Source organism: Paralichthys olivaceus, chromosome 11, assembly GCF_024713975.1.
Source record: "Paralichthys olivaceus isolate ysfri-2021 chromosome 11, ASM2471397v2, whole genome shotgun sequence".
NCBI classification, from domain to species: Eukaryota; Metazoa; Chordata; class Actinopteri; order Pleuronectiformes; family Paralichthyidae; genus Paralichthys; species Paralichthys olivaceus.
Genome location: NC_091103.1, coordinates 25,475,423 through 25,496,199, shown reverse-complemented (window position 1 = coordinate 25,496,199; position 20,777 = coordinate 25,475,423). Strand labels below are relative to the sequence as shown.

General features: G+C 40.0%; 1 protein-coding gene across 16 annotated transcripts in view; it reads right to left on the bottom strand.

Annotated features, from left to right (window-relative positions):
- Nucleotides 1–19,735, bottom strand: part of nf1a (neurofibromin 1a) — a 186,462-nt gene extending 166,727 nt beyond the window's left edge. For all 16 annotated transcript variants that reach the window (XM_069534939.1, XM_020088252.2, XM_020088255.2 and 13 more), the window contains exon 1: nt 19,476–19,735. Coding sequence is in view for 15 of the 16 variants with exons in the window: in XM_020088252.2 (XP_019943811.1) it covers nt 19,476–19,535 (60 nt within the window). In the remaining variant the exon portion in view is untranslated. The remainder of the gene's footprint in view (nt 1–19,475) is intronic.
- Nucleotides 19,736–20,777: the final 1,042 nt, after the last annotated feature.

Genomic DNA, 20,777 nt, shown 5'->3' with positions numbered 1-20,777 from the left:
GCAAAATTATGTCGATTAGAGAACTCATTCAAACTGCTACGATGGTGTGCCTATGACTCCAAATAGATCACAGATAGATTTGAAAAAATGGATAACAAAAGGCCTCAGTACTTATTGTTAGGGCCCGGGCGACACGTCAATGTAATCGACATCACTGATTATGATTATGTTGATCTGCGTAATGTGGGTCGATGCAATGTATGGAAGGTGGCTACGCCTCATCAAAGCAGGGATTTACCTGCAAAGCAAGCTGAAGCAAAACTAAATTGGCCATGATCAAGCATAGGTCAACAATAGGTAGACAACAGCCCTGATCCAGACCCAGACACATTCTATACGGACGAAGACCTCGTATTTACGATAGTCTTATTTTAACCCGTGCATCTTTCTCATCTTTAAGGTAGTAAATCCTGGCAGCACATGGTAGAGTTTACTTCTCTCACCGAACAAGAGAAAGTGAGGAACAAAGAGTGTTAAAACGATTTAGTTTTTAATATTTGTTTACATTGTTTATATGTTAAGAAAAAAGAAGGGGAAACTAAAACTATATCTTTTTTTTCTTCTAAAATGCATCTTAATTTATTTTAAGATGCATTTTTTCCAAAGCTCTTTATTTCGTTTTTAAATGCAAACCTTATTTTACTTAAAACAAGAAAAGAACATTTATTTTAGTACCCTTCAGTTCAATGTGAAAATTAATAATAAACATTGTTGAAATACAATTGAATCATACTTTATTTTATTTGTCAGTTTTGGGACCTAAAAGTCCACCAGAAGTGGCTATGCTAGTGGACGTTTGCATTTCTGTGCAGTTGCACCTGGTCGGATGATATCAGTGGACTTTTAGGCTTAAAACCTGGTGTAAATTACCTCGTTTTTGAGTCAAATATATAATGGTCGGGACTTGCAGACTTTTGGATGACAACTCACGAGCAGTATGGAGGCATGTTTTTTTTTCTGTTGTTTTATTACGTCTGAAGCTTTGGTCACCAGTTACTATAGTTGTATTGGATTCTGCTCTAACACTGTTTACACCTGAGACTCCTGAAGTGTTTTGTGGACTCAAACACGTCCCCCACCCATCCCATCGGCATAGTGGTGAGTAGATAAAGAGTGAATTTTCATTTCTGGGTAAACAATCCCATTAAGACCTGGATGACCCAGAAATTTTCACTTCTAAATTCAGACAAAACTAAGGTTATTGTACTTGGCCCTATACAACTCAGACACACATTGTCTGACCAGATAGTTGCCTTGGAAGGCCCCCAGCTCTACTGCGAAAAATTATCAGGATGTCCTAGTTAGTCTTTGAAAAATCTCAGTCTATATTGATATATATCATAAATCAAATCAGTGCCAATGCACTAATGCGCATCACTCCGCTGGTCAACAAGTGACTTTGCTCTTCTGATGTTTTTTAATCACTCACACAGAACCGATCTTATTAAAAAAAAACTGCTGAATTTATATTTAAGTCCCTGAGCTTTGCTTCTTCTGCAACAATGAAGAATTCATGTCTGCAGAGAGAGCGTGTGTGAGAGCGTGTGTGAGAGCGTGTGTGAGAGCGTGTGCGTGTGTGTGTGTGTGTGTGTGTGTGTGTGTGTGTGTTTGCCCTTGTCTCTGTCCCTCTTTACACAAACTGATAATCACATGTATTTTATTTTTCATCAATGATGTTGCGATCCTTCTGGTCACTTTAACTCTGATTTCCTGACTCTGCGTGTCACGTTACGTCTTGTGTTGTTTAGCAGGTTTAAACATGTGTCTCATAAACTCTAGAGTGAATCAACAAAACACTAAGTAAACGTCAGTCCTGTATGTGTCCTTATAACTTCTGATCAGTGATGGTGTTTATTGTTAAAGTGTAAAGTAAGCATAGGTCAGCGAGGGACTGAGGAGGATGCAGACTCAGACTGGAGACTCTGACACAGGACAACTAGATCTTTAATGTGCGTCTGTCCTGATCCTGAAGCAGCAGTGGTTATTATTATTTAGTAGTGGAAACCCACTAAAACAATAACCTTAGCGGAAAACATAATCATGTTCAGTCACTGCATTGATAAAGAGTTGACCACCTCTATGCAGCAGCCCAAACATAAGCATGTGCGCTGCTGCTCCTCCTACACTCTGCGCTCGTCCATTTTTTAAATTTCTGTCAAGGAAAAGTTACATTGTGATACCTATCTTTATCATTTAATCACCCAGCACTAAGAGGAGATCATATTACTCCTCTTAGATTCTCTGCATTGGCAACCGATAAAATTCAGAATAGAATTCAAGATCCTGCAGCTCACATACAAAGCCCTTAACAATCGAGCTCCATAATATATTGGAAAGCTCAAAGCTGTGCGAACAAACAATGTAACCTCATTCATTTTCAGTTATACCGAGGCACAAGACAAGGGTGCCTGCTATTGTCATTGAACCACTGGCCATTTGGCTGTGATCCGAGGTGAAATTTGAGAGCATCCCTCGCATGGGAACAATACATAAACTGTCACTGTATGCCGATGACTTACTCCTTTGCATATCAAACCCTTCTACTACTCCCAATACCCTTTTAAGTGGGTGAATAAAGGCATTAAATATTTAGGCATTTTCATTACAAAATCCCTATCTGATACTTTTAACGGTAATGCTTTACCTCTACTCAAAAAAGTTCAAGAGGACTTTGCAAGATGGTTTACCCTGCCACTGTCCTTGGTAGGCAGGGTGAATCTCATTAAAATGTCGGCTTTGCCCAGGTTCCTCTACCTTTTCTAACATATTCCCACACTTATCACTAAAAAGTAATTTGCTAAATTAGACAAATCAATATCAAACTTCCTCTGGGGCAGCAAACTGGTGCGCATTCAGAAAAATATCTTGCAGCTTCCTAAACATGTGGGGGAATCTCCCCAATTTTCTGTAGGGCTACTGGGCAGCTAATATTCAAAAACTCCTATACTGGATGGCCTTATTTATGTCCGATCAGCCTGCCTGGGTCCAAATGGCGTGTTCCTCCACAAAGTTCTCACTAGGTCATGGCTATGCTCTCAACTCCCGTCATCTGCCACTGTTGTCAGCTGTCATTTACTAGTCTAATAGTCACTCAGTCTTTCAAAATCTGGTTGCAATTTAGAAAGCATTTTTGGCCTGCAAGGCCCCTCTACTTCTGCCCCCATATTTAATAATCACAATTTCAAGCCTTCTACAATTGTTCCACCTTTCAACATTGGTGTGATAAGGGCATAACGTCAATTAATGACCTGTATAGCAATGGGCTCTTCATGTCACTCACTGAACTGTGTACTAAATTTGAGCTCCCAACATCCTACTTCTTTCGTTTTTTCAATATCCACATTTTCCGAATTTCCCCCCCAAAATGTTAAAGGTACAGTGTGTAGAAATTTGTGATATCTAATGTTGAAATTGCCTGTTACAACTAAATACCCCTCACCTTACCCTCCCCTTTCAAACATGAAAACGAACCCATGTTAACCTTCAGTTGTCATAAAAACTCAATAGGTGTTTAGTTTGTCCTGTCTAGACTACTATAAAAAAACATGGCGGCCTCCGTAGGGAGGACCCCCTTGGTGTAAATATAAAGTATTTAAATATAAAGGGCCTTTCCTGGGGTAAAGAAAACAATTCATACAATTTAGATGAAACGAACTAGTGAAAACATCACAAGGATTATTCTACATTCAATTTCTGCCAATAGTTCCCTTTCACCTAAATCTTACACACTGGACCTGTCACTCTTTTTACAGTGGATCCCAAACAGAGAGGCAATATTTCCCATATCTGCAGTGCCATGGACTCTATTTTTTAGACTGTCCCCCTAAAACTAGGGAAGCATGGGAACAAGATCTGGGATTCAATATAGAAGATGGCCAATGGGACAAGATTCTTGAGCTAGTCCACAACTCCTCTAGCTGTGCCCGCCATGGGCTGATTCAATGCAAACTCATACACAGAATTTACTACACTAACTGCAGACTGTCTAAGTTTTACCCCAGAGATGTAAGAGATGCGTGTAATAGATGTTGCCAGTCCCCTGCCAACTTGGTTCACATGTTTTGGTCATGCCCAAAACTAGTGCTGTGCGATATTACGATATATGTCGTAGTGTGATATAAAAATGTCTAACGTAAAATAAAGCCCTCTATTGTTTATATGTTTTTTTTTTAATTAAAATGACACGTTAAAGGCATCCCCTATGACAAGCAGTCCCGCAGACACCGCAAAATCAGACGCCATCTCTAAATTCATATGTCAAGACATGGCCCCGGTATACTGTTGAAAAGAAGGGCTTCATGGCACTGCTCAAAACCCTTGACCCAAGATACAACATGCCTGATCGAAAACACTTCAGTTATGTCCAGCTGCCCCGCATATTGGATGCCATGCGAAGGTGAAAGAGGAACTTCAACGTGTGGAATATTATGCATTGACGACTGATCTGTGGACGAGCAGTCACACAGCCATATATGAGCCTAACAGTTCATTTTATCAACAACGACTGGATACTAAGTAGCTGATGCCTACAGACAAGCTACTTCCCTGTAGAACACACGGGAGTGATGATAGCCACAGCCCTAAGAGAAGCACTTCAATCCTGGGATCTGCGTGAAGATATGCTTATCTGTGTGACCACAGATAATGCAACTAATAACATCAGTGCATTGCAACGGAATGAGTGGAACAGGCTACAGTGCTTTGGGCACCGTCTGCAGCTAGCCATAGGTGAGTGGAGCACAACATTAACAATGAATATTACATTAAATTGTTAATATAGGCCTACATATATGGTTTGAAATGCTTGTGTAATTATCTGCTGTAGTGTGACTGTTGAAACATGTTTTAATATATTTTTATTATAATATAAAATGTGTCAACACAACAAGCCTGAGGAGGCACTGGTGCATGTGTTAATTGAGACTGAGATGGGTCTAAATGACTGCGAAGGCAACATTTGACTCACAAAGTGTTGTGTTGAAAAATACTAAACAATAACTCTGATCTATACATTTAAATATCAAATGCCTACATTGTAATTATCTGCTGCTGTCCAAACATGTTTTAATGTAAACAATTTACACTTATACAAAGTTTTAACCTTCTTCTGTATCTCTGTAACCGAGAACAGCCTGAAAATGCCTCCTCCTCAAACCCAAGTGGCTGTGAAACGTGCAGTTGGGGTCTGCAAGCAGAAGACAAGAAGGTGAGGCATCTGATCCCGACCAGGCAAGACATGGAAATTCTAGAGTCCATGGACAAGCATTTGAGTCATCTCATGGAATTTACAGATGCCTTGTCTGGGGAGAAGTATGTTCTTATGTTAAACCTGTACTGCATCTCTTCAAGCATGAAATCCTCAAGTCTCAGGAATGACGAGTCCCCACTCACTAGAACCATCAAAGAGGGCATCCTGAACTTCCTCAATGACAAATATGACGACGACACCACCACTGAAAAGCTGCTTGACATGGCTACACTCCTCGATCCACGATTTAAACAGCCTACATAAAGGAAGAGAGAATCGACTTGAAGACATGAAGACAAGAGCTGCTGCAGAAATGGAGCACCTGGTGGCTGGAGGTGAAACAGTGGCACCAGCAGTCTCCACTCCGTTGTCCCTGCAGCTGCTGCGGATGAATCAGAGCTTCCTGCAGCCAAAAAGGCAAAGAAGAGTTTATCCAGCTACTTCAAGAAACCAGCAGCACCCACAGGCCAAGGCACCTCAAAGCCAAGCAGAACATCCATTGAACTGGAGCTCAACATATACCTGCAGACAGCTGACCTGGATGCAGAGAAAGATCCTCTTGTATGGTGGAGGCAGCATGAGGTCAACTTCCCATTAGTGGCAAAGCTTGCCAAAAAAAAACCTATGTATCCCCGCGACTAGTTTTCCATCTAAGCGGGTCTTCAGTGCTAGTGGGAACATAGTTACATGTAAGAGATCATGTCTCAAGCCTGAAAGAGTTGACCAGCTTGTCTTCCTATCTCTCAACCTGTGAAAAACGGGAAAGAAAAATATAAAAAACTTATTTTAAGGGTGTGATGCCAAGTAATTTTAAGAGGTTTTATTTAATGTCAGAACAAGCTGAATAATTTGTGTTCCTAAAACTCAACCTCTGAAACAGTTCATTTATTAGCACTTTTGTTAAATGGTAGGCATACTTGAATGTTGAAGCCCTTTATGTTGCTTTTTTTTTCTTTGCACGTTTGTCATTATTTGAAAACTGATTGCACTACCAGATATTTTGAATGGTATTTGTCCAGTGGATATTTGTGTTTTATTTTATTTTTATTAATTTTTTTGAATCCCTGGCTGGTCTACCTGCTAGCTGCTGCGGTGGGATAGCACATCCCACCGCAGCAGCTCATCCAGAATGCAGTAGCTCGACTGGTCTTCAACTTACCCAAATTCACTCACTCACACTACTCCACTCCTCTGCTCCTTTTACCAATGTTTGCGGTGGTTACCAGTGGTTGCCTGCATCCATTTCAAAACACTAGTACTTGCGTACCATGTTGTGAACGGATTGGGTCCAGCCTGCATCCAGGACATGGTCAAACCTTACACCCCAGCCCATCCACCGCTCTGCATCTGCCAATTGGCTTGCTGCTCCCTCACTGTGAGCTAACCAAAAAACAAAATCCCAACTGTTTGCTGTCCTGGCTCCAAGAGATGGTACAAGCTCCCCGTTGACAGCAGGACAGCAGATAGTCTACATATCTTTTGCCACAGACTAAAGACACATCTCTCTCATGGTTGATATATGTTGTCAGTGTCAGCTAAATGAAATGTTAAAAAAAAATAATCGATAGATGCAGCCCTAATTTTTTCCCACGCAAAGTCTCTCGCTCTCTGTCTGTCTCTCTCTCCCTCTTATATTCTACTGGTATCTCTGACTCCAGTGCTGCAGGATCCAGAGGAAAACAATTATTAGCCACAATAGAAGCAACTTCTGTGAGGGCCCTATTGAAAGAATCTTGTTTTTTCTCCTCCCAACGAATCGAATATTTGGCAACCTTAAAATAATGGGCATGCCCAATTTACCTGATAGCACCCCCAAAAGTGTAACCCCAAAAAAGTCTGAGGACCCATATAACAAACCCAACAGGAAGACAGCATTATGGATTAAGTGGTCATTTTTGGCGACTCATACACATTGTACTCCTCCTAGAGGATTAATCAGATTTAGTGAGTTTTTGTCAGATAGCACATTCTTGGCGTGGTGTCACATTTCAATTTTTTGCCGTGAAACAGGAAGTTGTAGTCTCTTTCTCTTCCTTTTAACCATTTTAAATGTACCTAGGAGTCTAATTCACCTATACAGTAATAATTTAATAAGGACATGAAGAACGTGGCTTGAACCAGGACAGTATACCTGTTTACTTTTTCACAACTAGTCAATACCTTGCTCCCAAAACAGAAAAACATCAGAAAACGGAAACTCGAGCGATAGCATTACCGAAGAAGAGACCCCAACGGACACAGACAAAGGCTCAAGAGACGAGGACATTGTTGAAAAGAAGGGTCCAAGTAATTTGGTAGCATACAGATATTTTGGCGATTTAAAGTCTGACAAGAAGTAGAGAGTAGCAAATCACTGAGATTTGATAAGGACTTTAATAGATTAGAATAGGATTTTTTTCCATATCACCCAATCCTGATGTCAACGAACACCAAATGCAACAGATTTTTCTTTTCTCAACACTCTTAGCCACACCCAACAGGATGTCAGCAATTTTGGTTTGAAAATTAAATTTGGCCTGATTTTTGGCATTTTCACGTGCTACAAAATTGTACTCCTCCTAGAGCTTTCATCAGATCAACCTCAAAATAACCATAGACTGTAAAGGTAATAACTGGTCTCTGTGGCTGACGTGAGCTGAAGGTAGTGGGAGTGTATGTTGCGAGTTTAGGGGGCACGTCAGCCAGAGCTGTGTGTTTGTATGTGACTGATTGAGTGAGTGAGACTACTGCCTGCTGAACAGAGGGTCGCAGGGAGTGCCCGTGTTTCGGCTGAAAAACCCTGCCGAACAGATCTGAAACCAGCCCAAATTGTATAGGTATTTTTATTTCAGTTTTAACAGAAAACATACCTACACATTACAAAATAAGTAAATTAACTAACCGTAAAACTTAGACCGTAAAAAAACACAGCTCCGTCGCTCACCCTCCCTCTCTCTCTCTCTCTCTCTATGCGCAATGCCCATACTGTTTTATTTTAATATTCGAATTTAGAATATTCGTTGACAGCCCTACTACCCATAAACATGAGTAGTATGTTTCCAGGAAGTAAATTATTTATTGCTTTGTACATGATTTGTGCTGTTTTGTGTTTTTATCATAGATATATATAATCTATATCAGCATGTCATCATCATGGGCCAAGAAATCTTTGCTACGCTTAACACCCGTGTCCTCCTCCTTCCATTCGGGCACTCCTCTATCAGTGCCAGTGAATCAATCTCACAGCTAGGGATGTCATGATATAAACTTTTGTGCCACGATTATTGTCAGATGAAATATCATGGTTCCACGGTTTTCACAATTGTGATACTATAGATGGAGAAAGACACACGACAAACAATAAATAGCTAATAATATAGCAAATGAACTAAACTATGTATTATTATCATTAACTATATCCAGTTAGTTTTTATATTGTATGGTTTGGCTATTAAAAAAAAATGTATGTAATCTTTTTTATTTAGGTGCCTTGTTGTGGAAGGTTTTACAGTGAAATTGTTTCCTTTCATCATAAGCATTACATTTCCAAAATCGTAGAAAAAGCTGTTGCTAACCAGCTGTGTGATTATTTATATAGTAATGGTTTGTTGGAAAACTTTGTCAGGATTTAAAATCCATCACGGCATAGAAACAGCACTATTAAAAGTTTAAATGGTTTAAATCATATTTATCAGATAGACTTCAATGTTTCAATGTCAACAATGACCCCTCCATGCACATGCAAGTTAGTCATGGAGTTCCACAAGAGTCTGTCCTTGGACCAATACTCTTCACCTTATATATGCTTCCCTTAGGCAACATCATCAGAAAGCACCACATACAGTTCCATTGTTACGCAGACGACACCCTGCTGTACATATCTATGAAGCCTGTTGAGTCTAATCACTTAGTTCAACTTCAGGAATGTCTCAAGAACATTAAGGCATGGATGACCCAAAACGTCTTACTTCTAAATACCGACAAAACTGAGGTTGTTGTAATTGGCCCTAAACATCTCAGAGAAACCCAGATAGTCACCTTTAGGTAAGTTTTTATAGTGTAACGTTTGGCTATTTATAGGATGCTGAGAAACTAGTCCATGCATTTGTTACCTCTAGACTAGATTACTGTAACCCTTTATTATCAGGATGCCCCAGGAAATCTGTAAAAAGTCTCCAGTTGGTCCAAAATGCTGCAGCACAAGTGCTGAAAGGAACTAGAAGGAGATATCATATTACTCCTGTCTTAGCTTCTCTACATTGGCTCCCTGTAAAATTCAGAATATAATTCAAGATCCTGCTCCTCACATATAAAGCCCTAAACAATCAAACCCCTTCATAGATCAAAGACCTGACAACACTGTATTATCCAAATAGATCACTTCTTTCACAAAACACAGGCTCTCTTGTGGTTCCAAGAGTCTGTAAGAGTAGAACAGGAGGTAGAGCATTCAGCTACCAGGCTCCTCTCCTGTGGAACCAGCTCCCACTCTGGGTTTGGGAGGAACAACACCATCTCTGCATTAAAGCCTTTTAGATAAAGCCTATAGTTAGGGCTGGATCAGGTGAGTCCTGAACCATCCCTTAGTTCAATTTTATTTGTATAGCGCCAAATCATAATATACATTATCTCAAGGCACTTTACATAGAAGGTCAAGACCTTAAAATCATATTAACATAGAGAAATAGTTCCCACAATGAGCAGCACTTTGGCGACTGTGGAGAGGGAAAAACTCCCTCTAGCCTCTAGCAGGCTCAATGTCAAATCATTGCTTCTCAGGGTTAGAGGAATAGATGGGTCAGTAGTTTTGATAACTTTCCTGAATTACATGGCATTAGTTATGCTGCTATAGGTCTACACTGCTAGGAGAACTCCCATCATCCACTGGACACTTCTCCCCTTCTCTTTGCCCCCCCACATTAATTAATTTATTTTACTACAGGTCTATAACTGTGTCTTTTGTCCTCCCATAATCCTTCTCTCTTTTCAGGTATGTCTGACTCCAGAACTGCAGGATAACAACTATTATTATTATAATTATTACAATTATTTATTAATTACTCATTAGTAATTCATTATTATATGAATTGTTGCTGTTATCATTAATAATCTTTACACTGCTATTGTTTACATTTTAACTAGTCAGAGCTGATACCTGATGGTGCACAAATGTTCCCAGTCTCTCTCATCTCTTTCACCCTCCTCCCCACTATCTCTTTCTCTTCTCTCCCCTCTTTTCCACCCATCTCCTCCCCATTTTTCTCTGCTCACCACAACCGGTCAAGGTAGATAATCGCCCCACATTGAGCCTGGTTCTGCTAGAGGTTTCTCCCCATAAATTCAGGAGTTTTTCCTCTCCACAGTTGCCAAGTGCTCCTCATTATGGGAACTGGGTTTCCCTTTTTAGTAGTTTCTACAATTCTTACGGTTATGAAATTGTGATGTTATGAAACCATGGCGTTATGTGTCACCAGAGTGTTTATATATTGAGAGCAATCAGACCGTTTACTTCACACATCAGTGGGATCTTAAAGGAGAAGTTTGTTTTTTTCAACCTGGTCCTTATTTCCAGCATATCGTATGTAGATCTACTCACCTATAAAGGTTTGGAGTAACTTGGAGTCCTTCGGACACTTTTAGATCCACACGCGATCAGCGTATATCCATACAACGCAAGGGATTGGGGCATCCACAATACAGCCTCTAAATAACGCATTATCTGCAGCATAGTTTTGCGCAACATGGCAGAATATTTATCAGGTGCTTTACAGTATAGTATTTTTTTAAAGCAGCTGTGTCCTGGTGCTCGGGCGTATTCACCCGGTCAAAGGCTAGCTAACTTCAGTGGGCTAACGAGCAGCCTCGGAGCTAGCGTTAGCTAAGCGAGCCGAGAACAAGTTGTCTTCCTGTTTAATCAACAGACCGGGTGAATACGCCCGAGCACCAGGACACAGCTGCTTTAAAAAATACTGTACCGTAGTGCACCTGATAAGTATTCTGCCATGTTGCGCAAAACTAGCAGCAGCAAACTCACGTGTAAACAAACACAGCTGATTGCCAGCTGCACGCCTCGGTGACGTCACCCCAGTGAAAGCCCAGGATGTAAACGCGCCAACATGGACTCACAGGGGACTAGTGCTGGCGATTCATAGTAAATAAATAGTTTCGCGGCAGATAATGCGTTATTTAGAGGCTGTATTGTGGATGCCCCAATCCCTTGCGTTGTATGGATATACGCCGATCGCGTGTGGATCTAAAAGCATCCAAAGGACTCCAAATTACTCCAAACCTTTATGGGTGAGTAGATCTACATACCATATGCTGGAAATAGGGACCAGGTTGAAAAAAAAAAAAAACTTCTCCTTTAACTTTGTGGAGGTTAGGATCCCACTAAGATCCCACTGGGACATAATTTGGAAATTTTGAAAGTTATAGTAGTTTTTCTTTATCTTTTGTAAGTGATCTCCAATGCGCTCTGTGCTTTTGATGGTACAGTCATGTTCAGTGCAGGGATTTTACACACAGTGACACACACATAATAGTGTTGTCATAATACCAAAAATGTTGGTTTCAATACCGACACAAAGTCATGCACTTTTTTTTATTAAATTTTTGATCTTAATAACAATCTCTTGACTACCTCATTCTGATGTGCCTGCTGCTGTAACAACCTCATTTTCCTGGTGTGTGGATTAACAAAGTTTGATCTTATCTTTTCTTAAATGAGTGCCACTGCACTGAGGAGCATTACTCTGCCCAGGTCAACAAGTGAGTCCACTCCTCTGATATTTACTAATCACTCACACTTAGAACTGATCTTTTTAAAAATCTGCTGAATTTATATTTATGTTCCTGGATAAACAGGGTGTTGCTTCTTCTGCAACAATTAAGTTAAGATACCCTGTGAGTCATAATCTGTGAAGGGAGGAACTTCTGTCTGCAGGAGTGTGTGTGCGGATGTGATGTCCTGACTATGCACATCACATTATTAGCGTATTATGTAGCATGTTTAAACATGTGTCTCATAAAGTATAGAGCAAATCAAAGTACAAAATAAAAGTCAGTCCTGTACGTGTCCTAATAACTTGTGATCAGTGATGGTGTTCATTGGTAAGGTGTGCGCAGGTCAGAGGGGGAGTGAGGAAACAGACTCCAACATAGACCTGAACACAGGACAACCAGAACTTTAATATGCGTCCGTCCTGGTCCTGATGCAGTGGTGCTCATAATATTCAGCGGTGGAAATCCGCTAAAACTATCATGATTATGTTCAGTCACTGCATCGAGTCATCCCACCTCTGTTTAGCCCAAAAATTAGCACCTGTGCTCCTGCTCCTCCTAACACTATGTGTGCTAGGGGTGGGCTTTCGATTAAATTTTCTTAATCGATCGTCGGGAGGATCAATTATCGATTAATCAGTAAAAAAAAAATTTAATTAAAAAACATTATTTAACTTTTTATATATTAAAAATGCAATGAAAATACAAAATACAGAGTGTTTTCCTGGATGAGATCTTTATTACGAAAAGAACAACTCTTGTAGCAGTTAAACTGACTTTCAATGGTTAGACTTGAAGATGTGCGCTGCTGCGCTCTAAAGCAGAGGAGCCTGCAGAGGAGCCTGCAGCTGCGAGCCGGCGCTCTTAAACACAATTGACCCTCGTTTGTTCCAAAATAATAATAATAAAAAAAATCTTGTTAAACAATAACTTAACCAAAAACATAATAATACTTAGGTCTGACAGGGGTCAGACATGACCGCAGCCTGGTGACCGTCAGTCTAGCCGCCGAAAACACCCACTCTGAGTGGACTGATGCTGCCGCGATGCATAGGTACCTCCGCGCATTATTCGCATTATTCGATAGTTTATTGACACAGAGTAAATCCTGCAGATGACGAAGTCTATGAAGTCAGGAGGAGGAAATAAGTTTTCAGGTGCTTCAGTACTGGCGTCACTTTCCCGAACCGGAGTCCACATCATTTGTATTTGGGGTCTGATTTGATACTGTGGTTTCAAAAATAGTCAATTAAAGAAAAAACATGTAACATACACACCTTAAGAAACATCATGACTTCCAGGCACTGTGTGACAAAGGCTTGTTGTTGGTTAAACATCACTGAGGGAGCAACAGTTATTACATGGGACGTTTTCTGGTTGAGTCACCTCCAGTTCTGAGGGGACTGACGTTGCCGGGGTGCATAGGTACCTCCACGCATTATTCGATCATTTCATCGATAAAAATATAACGTGATCGACGAAATTCTTAATGATCAATTATCGATTCGTAATCATGCCCATCATTAGTTGGGATGAGTTATATCGACATTACATCAACATATCTTAAATTTCTATCCAGGAAAAGTTACATCCCAAAAATTATTGCTATTGTTTTATTGCCCAACACTAGGGCTGCCAGATTATGGCCAAAATGATAATCACAATTATTTTGATCAATATTGTAATCACGATTATTAATTACGATTACTCATCATGTTGAGGAAAACATCTGTATTTTTATTGCACTACTTTTGAACATATTATGTGAACAGTTTTCAGTGTAAAATGAAACTTTAAATAAGAATAAATGCTAAATAATAAAAAATATATAATTGACCCAAGAATTAAACATTTACCAAGGGCTAACTGTGCAATCACAAAGTGCAACGTGTGTGTGTGGACAGGGAGAAAGAGCGCTATGCGGAGATGAATGAAGTCCTCGTTGCTTACTGTATTTATTGGAAACATATCTTTGGCTAAATAAAACGATGTTACGTCTGTTATTTCAGTGTGCCTTTGGGAGGTAGATGGATATGGTGTTGCCCGGTGCAGGGTCGCATTTATAGTTTTATAGTCTTGGTTGCCGCTGGACACAGACAGGGATTTTGTGTGTGCTAATTATTTTCATGCTCAATAAAACTGTAGTTTACCTGTATTCATAGTTAAGAATACAGGGAAAATATCTTTCAGCTCGGTTTAAAAGTTTATCTGTCGAATACAGACACTTCCTGTAGGACACCTTTTTGAAAATAAAAACACTCCAGCATTGGGAAATTGTGGTCCCAGGATTATTGTCAGAGGAAAGATCACAGTTTCACATTTTTCACGATTATCTATACTTTAGAAAGAAAAAAACACGACAAGCAATATATAGCTAATAATATAGCTAATGAACTAAAATATTTATTATTATTATACACTATAACAAGTTAGTTTTATAGTGTAACCTTCAGCTATTTAAAAATAATTTATGTAAGCTATTTTATTTAGTTGCCTTATTGTGGAAGGTTGGTAAGTGAATTTGTGTTTCCTGTAATCATAAGCAGAGTATCTGTTAGGGACTTTTATTGTGAAGGGTCACCAACGGAAGTTGTTCTGTTTTGGGGGCGAAGTATTGACTATTTGTGAAAAAAAAAACTGGCATACTGTCCTGGTTCAAGCCACATTCTTCATGTCCTTATTATACTATTACTCGTGAATTAAACTCTCGGCTACATTTATACTGGTTAGTAGGGAGAGGGAGAGGGATAGAGGGAGAGGGAGAGTGAGACAGCCGTTGCTTCGGAGCTGGCCAGAAACCGAAAGTAAACAAGCATTTCTCCTCTCGCTCTGAACTCCTGATTTTTTTTTTTTTTCAGTGTAGAAATAAGGCTGTTCTTGCGTCAATTACATCTACTCAACTAACATTTCAGTAAAGTGCCTCGCACACACTAACAAGCAACACCGCACACAAACAAAATGTCACTCACATGAGGAGATCTCACTGTAAATTATGTGACTCGCGAGAGGAGGGACACCATAGTTATATATTTTTTCTCGGAAGATGCACGGCTTCATGCTGTATTACAGTAGTCTCTCTTTCTCTCTCTGTTCTCTCCCGGTACATATTGTATATAGGAACGCTGTTGCTATTGTAGCGACACAGACGTTACACTTTCTGTTTACTTTCCTGAGTTGTTGGTAGGGCTTGGGAAGATGGAATAACCATATCAATATTGATATATATCACAATATAAATCAATTCAGCGCCAATGCACTCAGGCGCATTGCTCTGTGCAGGTCTACAAGTGTCTCTGCCCCTATGATGTTTCCTCATCACTCACACTTTACTCCCAATGATCTTTATAAAAACCTGCTGAATTCATATTTATGTTCCTGGATTAAAGGGGCATCGCTTGCATCAATAAAGTTAAAACACTGTGTGTGTGTGTGTGTGTGTGTGTGTGTGTGTGTGTGTGTGTGTGTGTGTGTGTGTGTGTGTGTCTCTCTCTTCTAACACAAACACGTGTACTTAATTATCAATCTATGGTGTTGGGTCATGACTCCGGATCGTTCCAGTCACTTTAACCTTTAATGTGCGTCTGAAGCAGCGGTGGTTATATGTACTCAGTGGTGGTTATAATTATTCAGTGGTGGAAAACCACTTAAACAATAGATGTAGCGGAAAACATGAATCTATTATGTTCAGTCACTGCATCAATGCAGAGTCCGCATAGTGATGCATCTAAGAATCAGAAATGTCCACACCTCTATGCAGTAGCCCAAACATTAGCACATGTGCTGCTCCATCTGCTTCTCCTACACTCTACCTAACCTGACTGTAACTCTATTCTAAACTGAAACAGACTTTGTAAATATTCAGATTGAACTCTGGACATTGAGCCTATGGGAGACACACACACAATAAAACCCAGTCGTTAACATTTTAGAGAATGAAATAAATATTTTCACATTAATAATGTGTGACGCCTAATTCACCCACTCAAACCTATCCACTATTGATCAGAAATGTTAATTTTTCCCACCCTACCCAGGGGTTCAACCATGAGTCTGCGACTATAACAGCAATCCATGCATCACTACTGTAAACTAGGGGTGGGAGAAATTTTCGATTCTTAGATGCATCGCGATTCGGACAGGGACGATTCTGAATCGATTCACACACGTCCAAATTTCGATTATTTAAATAAAGTAATACAGATGGTTCTAAAATGCGGAACTAAGAAGCGCGGTACGCGTCATCTCCGGGACACTACGGGGAGCGCACCTGAAGCGGACACGCCGCACAGAGGAAAACAAACATAATGACTGCAGCTACTCATCTCGCCAAGAGATGCGAACAGCTCCTTTTAATTTAAAAGCAGACGTGTGGAAACACTTCGGCTTCTATAATGTCGACGGCAGAAGCGAACTGGACAAGAGCCACGTTATATGTAAGCTGTGTCGCGCTAAAATAAAAAACTCTGGCAACACAACAAACATGAGAAGCCATCTAACTCGATTCCAGGTTGTTGTCGCTGCGACTAGTGGCGCTACCGACCAGAGAACAATCGAGGAAGCAATTAGAAAGCTGCCACCCTCATCGGAACAGGCGAAGCGAATTACGAAGTCCATCGCAGCATTTATTGCCAAGGATTTGCGTCCGTATTCCGTCGTGGAAAATCAGGGATTTCGAGCACTTCTGCATACATTGGAGCCCAAATACACCATCCCATCCCAACACTATTTCAACGACACATCCATCCCGACACTATACAACTGTATTGCACAAACTTTGTTTACATTTTTTCTTGAATGTGTATAAGGAAACATTTTAATTTATGTGATTCAAGATACCTGTTACCTTTGGTTCTGTACAACGAAGTTGTAACTTTCCAGTTTGCACGCATTTCCATTAGTTTAATAAAATATAATGGAAATGATTTCAACTCTTGTTTCTTATTACAAATGCACTGTTTTTAAAAATTGATAAAGTGATGAATGTGTATTCAGTGAGACAAAAAGAAATGTTGTGATAAAGTGCATCAATATACATAAATTGAATATGCATCAATAATCGTTTTATAATCGAATCGTTGACCTCTGAATCGTAATCGAATCGAATCGTGAGGTGCCAAAAGATTCCCACCCCTACTGTAAACACAAACACTTCCTGGGCCACATATAGAAACCACCTTTGCAGTTGATATTCTGTGACCCAATGCAATTGCACAATGATTCAAAAGTATTTGTACACTTCTCAGTGCCCATATGTTGACTTCTTTGTGAATCAACACCGGCCACAATATGATTTCTATCTTTTTCAATGGGTAAAATCTTTCTTCATTGCAGATCGGTGTGCAGCTCATTATTCCTTCAGCCCCTCCTGACGCACGCTCTTTCTCTCTTTCTCCCACTTGCAGAAACACACACACAAACTGACAGACACAAGCATCGTCATCAGACACTTCTGTGAACTCAGAATAAGATGAAATAGTATTGTTTGGTCTTCGCGATACCAACTGACACGTGTTTATTTTCTTGTAAAGGTGGGAAGTAAAATCCGATCACAAGTGGACAAGAAGACACATTCAAGAGAGTTTCTCAAAGGGCCCACATCCCCCCCCCCTTAATTTTGTTGTTTTTTGTTTAAACTTTCCTCTGCTTTTCTCTCACTCATTTAATTTTACTGTCAGTTCTGTGCTACTCTACATCACAGCATTGTCATTGGGATAAAGTAGGAGCTCTTGATCCATTACAGCTTAAGTCCCTAAGATGCAGACTAATCATTGTCAGTTAGAAATGAGGTTGCATGTGGGTGTGAATCGAGGTCATAATTTAGGACGATTAATTGTGCAGCCCTACTTTAAACCCTGCCAATATATAATAATTACAATAGCAACCAGTAAGTAAACTGTATAACAATGAAATGAGGTTTATTGTGAATGTCAACTGGATCTACAAGCTCTTTGAAAATCTAAAGATATATCTTCTCTGTTGATGTTTCCCCTTTCATATTCAACTACCTGAAAGTGATAATTGAGACATCAGCTTGCAGGATAAAAACTTTAACCCTTACTAATGATGTTTCTTCATGTCTGAAACTCAAATCTGTAAATATACAGTGATGGATTATAAGACTACAGAACCCTTTACTACGAACACATCCAAACAAAAAAATTCACAATCTTTGCAGTTGTTAAGCGTTTCTTTGGAGAGACTGAAGCTTGGTGCACACCAGAGGATTTTCAACTCTCGACCAATTTTAAAACATGGGAGTCCACAGACATAATGACAGATTTAACCAATATTTAATTATTCTAATCATCACAACGCACACAATAGATGCTTTGGCCAGAATGGAAGACCACACACTTGCCGTTTGTAGGAAACGATTTCACAGTGGCGATTCCAGAGACTTGGAATGTTACTGAAACTTGCAAGATTATTTTTCTGTTTTTTAAAGCGACAACTTTTTGGTCTTTCTGAACTGGAGAGTGGAAAACTTCAGATGAAAAACAAGGTCCGACATCATGTGAAAAAAAAGAACGGTAAATGTATTAAATCATTGCCGGTGCTGCAACTTATACATTTTGCAGTGCTAGTTGGAGGTGAGTTGGAAATGTATTGTTTTTTTTAGTCTAAGCTGCACAAGTATGCAACATCTGGTTGGTGATGCTTCCCGGTCAGCTCGCTCTCATTGGCTATTGCGGGTAAATATCAAACATGATTGATATTTAAGTTTCGAGATCAGAGAGACCCCCACTCAATCGAAAGCATTAAGATCATTTTGTTAACCCTACTTCGGGATTATTTGAGCAGATAATCGGCACCAACTGAACTCCAGTTAGAAACACCCACACGATTGTTGGAAGGGGCACATCGGGTTTATAATCGGGCCAATTGCCAATTGCAGTAGCCTTTAATTATTTTTCGCTATACTCTGGGCTATCAATAAAGAAAAGCTAACGGCGACTTCAAACTGGGTATCTGGACTGGGGGCCGACCCCCCTGATCTCTCGGTTGTCCGGTTCTGTGATGCTGCACGGTGCTAACTCGGTCACATCTTATTTGTTTACATTAGACAGCTAGGCCTGATAATAATAGCTCTCATGCTATCGTACGAAAGCCATCGGCTATGAGGTAGAACACGTCCACAGAGGTTTGTGTGCAGGCTGTCATGAAATAGCATTGTGTATTATTTATCAGCTGACGGCTCGCTCCGTCATTAGCACAGTAAAAATATGGGACAGATGTGGGATAATGTGCTATACGACTGTGTAGAATGTGGTAGCTACAGAGAGATCCTCGCCGTCGTTGTGTAGCTGAGACAAACACAGACACATTTCAGAGCAGAAGCAAAATCGCTGCTTAAATCACTTTGTTAATAAATTGACTTTGTCTGCGCCTATGCACCGTCGAACCGACTGCTAGGCCCGTGGGACTGCCGCGGATTGCTACACCCATACCCCGAATCAGCCCATCTTACCTGCTCATCGAATCTGGTGATCACGGCCTGGACCCACTCCACGGGTTTGTGAGCCGCCATGGCCGGGCGAAGGGAAACTGCAGCGGTGTGCTGACTGATCCAAGGGGCAAGGCCGGAGCGGACACGCTTCTTACTACAAGAAAATCTGCCCTGAACTGACGGGAGAGCAGCACGGGGAATAAGATTTCTCCCTTTCTATAGGATTCACCATGCCACCGCCATGACACACCACCGGAAGTCTTCTTCACACAGACTGGTAGGCTGTGTTAGAGATCGGGGTCAAGCTAACTGTAGTGACAAACACAACTTCCTGCTGCATTCAAAATATTCACTGTTATTGGCCAAATGTCTCTCCAAGCTACCACTACATAGGAAACACGTAAGGTCTGGTCTGCACCTTGTTTTCCTTTAGTTCTCAAGTTTAAAGCATGAAATGACTGATGTCAAGTGAACATTAACACATCTGGACTCATATTCTAAGGTAGTGTGTGTGATTATATGTTCTGCTCAAATACCTTCACCTATTCTTGTGACCTCCTCTTTGTTTTATTTTGAAATAGGGTCGTTTTTAAATCTGCTACTTGTGTAAATAACTCGTGGGACTTATCAGCGTCTTGCGATGGCATGCAAATAGGATCAGACTTATCATAGTGTTATATTTTCATATCATAGTGTTATATTTTCATTTCACACAAGTAAAATTTCATTTTGTGGGTGTATGCAATAATACACAACAATAAAGTTTAGGATATTTAGGAAATGAGAGGTTATATGAATGACACAATGTAGCACCAAGCACAGAACACTGTATTGCAAAAGTTCTCTGAAGGTGAAGGCTGGAAAATCAACTAATTTGCTGATTAATACAATTCTTACATTTATATGCGCTGAGTACGGTAAAGGCAGCAAACACACTGGAAATACAGCATGCTCTCATCTGGAACTATTAATAATTTATGGCAGTTGTCAGTGGAAAAATAGTTACAATTAAAAACATACATTATCTAATGGCACTTAACATCATAAGGTCAAGACCCTACAATATTATTGTGAGAAAACCAACAGTTTCCACAATAAGCAGACACAACTTGCTTTTTTTTTTAATACTTTTTTTTAAAGTGTACAATAGCCACAAACAGTGGGTAAACAGATTACAAGCTCACAAGTATATTGACTCATTAATATCCCCCTGCACCCAGGTAGATAAGACTGTCCAATGAAAGAAAGGGAAAAAATATATTCATAATAATATTTAAAAAAATAAAGAAAAAAATATATAAAGAGTGACATAAATATAAATAA